This window comes from Lolium rigidum, chromosome 6, assembly GCF_022539505.1.
Source record: "Lolium rigidum isolate FL_2022 chromosome 6, APGP_CSIRO_Lrig_0.1, whole genome shotgun sequence".
NCBI lineage: Eukaryota > Viridiplantae > Streptophyta > Magnoliopsida > Poales > Poaceae > Lolium > Lolium rigidum.
The window spans coordinates 278,614,881-278,622,384 of NC_061513.1; the positions used below are offsets into that span (position 1 = coordinate 278,614,881).

Genomic DNA, 7,504 nt, shown 5'->3' on the forward strand with positions numbered 1-7,504 from the left:
CATGCAAACACGAACAGTACCTGCACCATCGCTATCTTCTCCTCTGTTCTGCTCAGCTTCCTGATCTTGCCCATCGGTCTCCTGGTCATGGCCACCATCGGCACCTCCACGGCCACCGCGTTCCCTCCCAGGAGTTCCACGCCCACGAGCGCCTCGTCCTGCTGCTCCGCGCCCACGGTCACCTCGCCCTGCTGCTCCGCGTCCACGGTCACCTCGTCCTGCAGCTCCATGCCCACGACCGCCTCGTCCAGCAGCTCTGCGCCCAGCATGTCCACGGGCTCGTGCGGCGACGGAGGGACTAGTGAACATGAAGACGCCGTCGAAGAGAGGGAAGGGCACGAGTTGAGCCTCGCCGTCACCTCCCTCATGGCCAGCATTGTTGCCGCTAGAGGCACCCGCGAACTGTGCTCCACGGCGAGCTCCGTCGCCCGCAAACTGTGCGCCACGGCTTGCTGCTGCACTGCTTGTCTCGCCCACGTACAGCGGGCCACGGCCTAGACCATGTCCGCCGCCAGATACCTCAGAGTTCCACCTCTGAGCTGATCGCAGACCGGTGAGGCCGAGAGTACGTTGTCCTCGACCGTTCCCCTTCGCCGTGGATGAATTCAAGACCAGCATCTGCCGTGGATGATCAACGTTGCTATCCTCATCTGCTCACAAAACAGAAACTTGTAAGAATCGACTCAGTCTGCAACTCAAATAATAGAACAAAATCATCTGCTCACAAAACACCAAGGTTTACCTCCGTCGATGTCCACCTCAAATAAAAAATCTCCTGCAAGTTCCCTTGCCTCCCCATCGAAATCATCCAGATCATCCCAGTCGATGGGCTCGTTGAGGTCGACGTGCCGCCATGATTTGAGGTAGGAGAAGGAGGACTACAGGAAAGAGACAATGAGCACATCAACCATGCCGCCAAGCTTTTATAGGCCGTCGAAAATTTCGACATTGATTTGAAACCATGGCGCCAAGCCCACATCTTCGCATCTGAACTCGATCTCCACCGTGCGAATTCGCTCTGATCCGTGGCACAACGTTGCAACCAATCCTTGTTCATGTAGTCGATCTCCGGTTGGGTAGAAATCTTTTCCATGGATCCTCCTCTCCATCAATGGAGGTCCTGCGAGAGAGAGAGAGAACGAGGCCGCGCGATGGGGTAACCGAAGAGTCCGGGAAGTTATCGAGAGAGAATTAAGGAGGACGTAGCGCTGCATGCAGGGGCAGGAAAGGAAACCTCCCGATTTTTTCTCTCCTGGCTAACGATGCCTCAGCTCTCCTTAATAAGCGTGCACAAATTTATACACCTTATGCCCTGAGAAGGAGGGAGTATTATGTAAGGCTGATCATAGTGGGGAGTAACTTAGACTAGTAACATATGTCATGTTACTAGTATAGGTTACTACCTTCATAATGGGTAGTAAATTATATGTGGTGTCATGCATTGTATCATTTATTATGTTGTAGACTCATTTTTTCTTGGGGTGTGTGATGTTATGGTAACATAGCTAGTTACTACCCTACTCTCTTTCTTCATTTATTGGCATGCCATATCACCAAAATTCTTTGAGATGCGTGATGTCACTAGCTATGTTACTTCCACTATGAGCAGTCTCTTGGCTAGTCATAGTGGGGAGTAACTTAGACTAGTAACATGACATATGTTACTAGTCTAAGTTACTACCTTCATAGTGGGTAGAAACTTATATGTGGTGTCATGCATTGTGTCATTTATTATGTTGTAGACTCATCTTATCTTGGGGTGTGTGATGTTATGGTAACATAGCTAGTTACTACCTCACTCTCTTTCTTCATTCATTGGTATGTCATGTCACCAAAATACATTGGGTTGTGTGATGTTACTAGCTATGTTACTCCCACTATGAGACTGCTCATAGTGGGAGTAACATAGCTAGTAACATCACACATCCCAAGGCATTTTGGTGACATGACATGCGAATAAATGAAGAAAGAGAGTGAGGTGGTAACTAGCTATGTTACCATAACATCACACACCCCAAGGCAAAATGAGTCTACAACATAATAAATGATACAATGCATGACACCACATATAAGTTACTACCCACTATGAAGGTAGTAACCTAGACTAGTAACATGATATATGTTACTAGTCTAAGTTACTCCCCACTATGACCAGCCTGAGCAGTCTAAGCAACCAGAGGAGAGGGAAGCCTCCTTGGAATCCACACCATCTTCTCTATTGTTCTCCTGAAAATTGATGCCGTAAGTCTGCATGAAAGTTAATGTAGTAGTTGAAAAAATGCTAGACGTTTGCACTTTCCATGTGACATTTAATGACTCAAATTCCATCTCCAACTCAATATGACGGCCAAGGAAAAGGCAATCTGCGTGAAAGCTTTTCCGGCCAATCAAAGAGCCCCTGATTTTATCGATGGATCTCGCCCTCCTTTTGTCATCAGCTCTTCTCCAATCTCCCTCTCATCTCTCTTCCCTTTTCCCTTTCTCCTCCACAAGTAGAAAACTATTGTCGCTGTCCGCGTGTAGATTGCGTGTGTGACTATGTCTTAGACTTTGAGCATGGCAACATTTGAGCGCAACACGAGCATTTCAACAATATTTCAGCAATATGAATAATAATTATGAGGGCAATGCATAGAAATATCAAAGAAAAATAAGAATTAGGGTAATCGGAGTTAGAAAATATGGTTCTTTGGTGCTTTGGGCCTCAAGAGAGGGCCAACTAGGCCTAGGTAAAATTATATGTCCCACTAACATGTGGGTCCCACATGTCAGATGGATGTCTATTGGATATTCATGGGGCAAAATCTCTACCCGTGCCCGCTCCATAAATTGTTGGATATCCGCCCCATAAAATTCGTGGGCATAATCAACCCTCCATATCCGTGCCCGGCGGATCGAATATCAGTGGATATCCAGATCTGTGGATAAAATTGCCATCCTTATGGAGGCTTCACGAGGGGATAAGGAATTTAAAACATATCCCATCTCTCCCCTCTCCAGGCCTTAACTCGGCGACCTCGTCCCGAGCAGACGGACTTCCTTCTTCTCCACATCCGGCAAGCACGAGCTCGTCGTTCTTGTCTCGGACATGAGCAACTCTGGGCCAATGGGCCAGCTCGTTTCAGCACCTATCGACATCGTCGACCGCCACTGGGTCGTGTCCGACCTTGCCTCTTTCCTCTGGTCCTTCGTACGGGTCAAGTCCACGGAGAATTATATTGATCGCTCCACTAATTTTTTTTACCTGATCGCTCCACTCATTTGATACAACAAGCAACATCCTCCTTTAATTCCGCTCCTTTAATTCATGCAGGCAGCGGATCTCGGACCAATCAATGGTGCTATTCGTTCTTGATTCCCTTGCTGATATTCCAGGCAAATTCGAAGGTATATAAACCGGTGAAATTGATTACAAGGAAACAATGTGGGACTATTGAACCTAGAAAATTGAAGCTACCCTTTCTTTGGATCGATTCGCCGGTTGCGTGCTTTTGTGAATATCTGTTAGGCCCAAGAAAGAGGAAGCCCAAGTTCGTGGGCTGAGTATGAAGGAGGTTCATCCGATGTGAAGGCCGTTCGCGGAACCGTTTTTTCTCTCTGGACGAACCATTTTCGTGACTGAGCGGTGGCACTGCTTGTAAATATTTCTAAAAAATATGGATAGATCTAAAACGGACGAAAATAAAGGAGAGAAACCTTACTTCATTTATTATTAATTAATAGGTAAAGATATCTAATGGGAGGGAATTCACATATCCAAGTGCCAATTGCCGTTGGATCAGTGTTGCGGCCAACTGTGTACTACAACATTACATTTCTAGATGATTCCCTTCATGTTTAAAGATAATTACCACTCCTAAGAGGATCGCAAATTTATATGATGCTATACTTACTTGGAGATGTAAAATCATAGTTCAATATTGAGTACCAAAACTGATAAAATATGTTGTAACAAATATTCATTTATTTCCATGTTTTTAATATGGGATGCCACATTTACAAATAAAAGATCATGGTCAATGATTTGAAACATATATAGTCATGAGAATTACAATTATAAGTATAAAATATTTTGTAAGAGGTACAAAATTTTGTTTCAAAATAAACATCTTATTGAATAATATATTACAAATCAGTAATATTTTATAATAGAGTTATAAAGTTCTAATTTTTGAGCCAACCTGACAGGAAACCCTTACGTGGGCTACTGGAAACGGTAGATAGGATCGTGAAGTGGCAAAACACAAAGATAATTAGTGTGGTTTCTAACACTCAAGCTAAGTGCCCCCCTTTAGTAACTGCATTATACAAAAAGTTGAAGCTGGTTAAAATTTAAAATATCGTATGTTTCAATATATACCCTTACTCTATTGTTTTTTCTTGTAAAAATATCAGTGATTTTGTAATCCGACAGTTGATATATGGAAAAATATTCTTATTACTCATGTGCACGAGTTTGTGTTATATTTGACATTGATTTATTAATTTTTTTCTTCAAAGTATCGGTTCACTACAATGTCAAACAAAACAAACTACAAAGCCATAAATAAATAAAAGTAATGTGTAAAATTCGTAATATCATGGTGATGTCCAAATTGACATGTAAAAAGGGCAGGGAGGTAGTATGTTTCACTTCAGTGACATAATTTGCACATGTAGTGTTCTTGCCAAAAATATTGTAAGAGAACAAATTCTTGGAACTGTCGTCGTGAGCCAAATTTCAAGAATCTGTCTGTGTTATCACTTATCTGCAACATCTCTAGAAATCTGGATGCATAGCAGTGGTTACATCAGTTAAAGTTCATCCAAGGTACAACCTCACCTGCAAGTTGCAACAATCTCTAACATAAAACAAAAGGAACTCTGTTTGATCCGAGGATCCTCAACCACTAGACATCACATTATTCATCCAACCAAAACTAACGTAACAAACCGCACACAAGCAAACCATCTCCTATCTAGGATGATCGATCCTCTTGATTTATTCATCCCTTTTGATCACCTTTCGGAACCACCTCGTGGAGTCCTTTGGGTAGCGGGTGAAGGTTTTGCGGTCGACATAGACGATCCCAAACTTGGAGGTGAACCCCATCCGCCACTCGAAGTTGTCGAGCAACGACCAGGCGAAGTACCCTGTGACCCTGGCACCGTCGTCGGTGGCGCGCTTCAGCTCGTGGAGGTACTGGTCGAAGTAGTCAATCCTGAAAGTGTCGTACAGCGCGTGAGGGAGCGTGTCGCTGCCCGCCTGGTCGATGCCTGCAACCAAATTAAAGAAGTCCCCCATGTCAGATCTATTTGCGCATCGAGATTAGTGTATGGTGGTGATGCTACTCGTGGTTTACCATTTTCGCCGATGATCATGAGGGGGTTCCTGTACTTGTCCTTGACGTGGATCACGGCTTTGTAGAAGCCCCAAGGAACGACGTAGAGCCATTTTGAGTGTGCCTGAGTATATATATGCATGTGTTCTTCAGATATCACAAGTTGTTGCATCATTTGCAGATTTGACAATTCTCAAAAATGACCGTTACCTGCTTTCCGATTGGCACGCCGTTGCGCTCATCTGAAAAGCCAGATATACAAGAGGATGATCAAACGTGTTAGACAGACTGAGTTATAAAGGATCAAATATGATGCACTTTCTTCTGACTGATGGAGCGCGCTGTGTGCGTGCAGTTTGAGTTAAGCGTGTACGTACATACGAGCTGGGCATGCCAGTCATTGGCATAGCTCATGTGCGTGAGGTTCTCATGGTTCTTGACGTAGTAGGTGGTGTAGTGGTTGATCCCGACTACATCCGCGGATCCTTGCACCAGCCGGGTCTGCTCCTCGGTGAAGTTGGGCAGCCTGTCCCCGACGAACTTCTGCATCGTCTCTGGGTAGTGGCCGTAGGTGATGGGGTGCATGAACCTGGGATAGGGAGATTCAGTTTAGTTTCAGACTTTCAGTCAAGTTCAGGTGTCGTCGACGATCGCTGGTGGGGATGGTCCTTACCAGCCAAGGGTGAACTCTCTTGCCCTGTGCGCGGCGAACTCGTCCTCGGTCGTGTAGGTGAGCGGCTCGTACCAGACGAAGTCCAGGAGGATGCCGATCTTGCCTTGCTGCGCGTGAATGTACTTGTCGCGGTATATCTTGACGGCGGCGGCGTGGGCGAGGAGGAGGTGGTGGCCGGCGATGTAGGGCTCGGTGGCGGAGTTTCCCCCGAAGCGGCATCCGGAGCACCTGCCGGGGGCGAAGAAGCCGTCGCCGTAGCCGTGGGAGGCCATCATCCGGGGCTCGTTGATGGTGAACCAGTTCTTCACCCGGTCGCCGTACGTCTTGAAGCAGAAGTCGGCGAAGGCCGCGAAGTCCGGCACCACCCTGGGGCTGAGCCAGCCGTTGTACTGGTTGTTGAGGACCTCGGGCAGGTCGTAGTGGTAGAGCACGACGTATGGAGTGATCTCTGTTGAGTGGCAAATGTTATAGAGACAGAACGAAAATGATTCATAAAAACGTACTCAGAGATGAATCCTCGTACTGTTGGCAAGCATGTAGTCGATGAGCCTGTGGTAGTAATCCACACCGTCTTTGTTGTACCTCCCGATCCCACCTGCATTTCACATATTTTCAGCAGAGATTCAGAAGAAGATGCGCGACGTACTGGGCAATCACTGGTCAGTGTGTTTTGAGAGGCGGACGTACTGGGGAAGATGCGCGACCAGGAGATGGAGAAGCGGTACGCATCGAAGCCCACCCTCACCATGTTGTCTACGTCGTCCTGCCATCACAAAACCCAAACAGATCATCAAAAAACAGAGATCAGTTTGCGAGAATCGTCATAATTAATCGGTTTCATATTTCGTCGATCACTGACCATGTAGCGGTGGTACTCGTCGACGGTCACGTTGGCGGTTGCGTTGTCAGGAGTAGCACCTACGATGACACGAGAACACACATTCAGAAGCCAGTTCACAAGACGTCTACGATTTCATGTCATCAGATGATCCTTGAGTTGTGAGTATCAGACCTGGGAATTTGAGGAAGGTGTCCCAGATGCAGGGCCCTCGGCCGTACTTGAGGGCGTTGCCCTCCACCTGGTAAGCGGAGGAGGCGGTGCCGAAGACGAAGTCCTTCGGGAAGCTGTCCCGGCTGAGGTCGGTGTCCCTGCCGTGAGCCACGAGCGCCGCCATGGAGAGGAAGACGAGCGCGCGGAGGAGCTCCATGTTGGAGATCAGAGCCGTAATGGCGAGTGCGCAGTACTGTAGGTCAGTGGTGTTTGATCTGGGCGGCTATCTATATATATAGAGAGTGGAGAAAAGGATCTGGAGCAGCATGCAAGCAGCGCCGCTGTTTTCTGGCACAAACGGCGGCACACCGAGGGACTGTTTCTTTCTTACTTGCATACGCGGCTAGCTCCAGGCGTGCATCCTCAAATTGTGGAGCGATCACTGGACGCATGCGGATGCAAAAACCGATCCGATCGAGAAGAAGAAGCAGTCTCCGGAAGATGGGGCGCGGGGTCCTG

General features: G+C 47.0%; 1 protein-coding gene across 1 annotated transcript; it reads right to left on the bottom strand.

Annotated features, from left to right (window-relative positions):
• Positions 1–4,981: 4,981 nt before the first annotated feature.
• On the bottom strand, positions 4,982–7,202 carry LOC124667730 (beta-glucosidase 38-like). Its single transcript, XM_047204986.1, has 9 exons — positions 7,007–7,202; positions 6,854–6,912; positions 6,682–6,757; positions 6,518–6,589; positions 5,995–6,442; positions 5,699–5,910; positions 5,532–5,563; positions 5,343–5,445; positions 4,982–5,256 (listed from the first exon to the last, which is right to left on the bottom strand). Exons 1-9 carry the CDS (start codon positions 7,200–7,202, stop codon positions 4,982–4,984), a joined length of 1,473 nt encoding a protein of 490 aa, XP_047060942.1.
• Between the last annotated feature and the right edge of the window lie 302 nt (positions 7,203–7,504).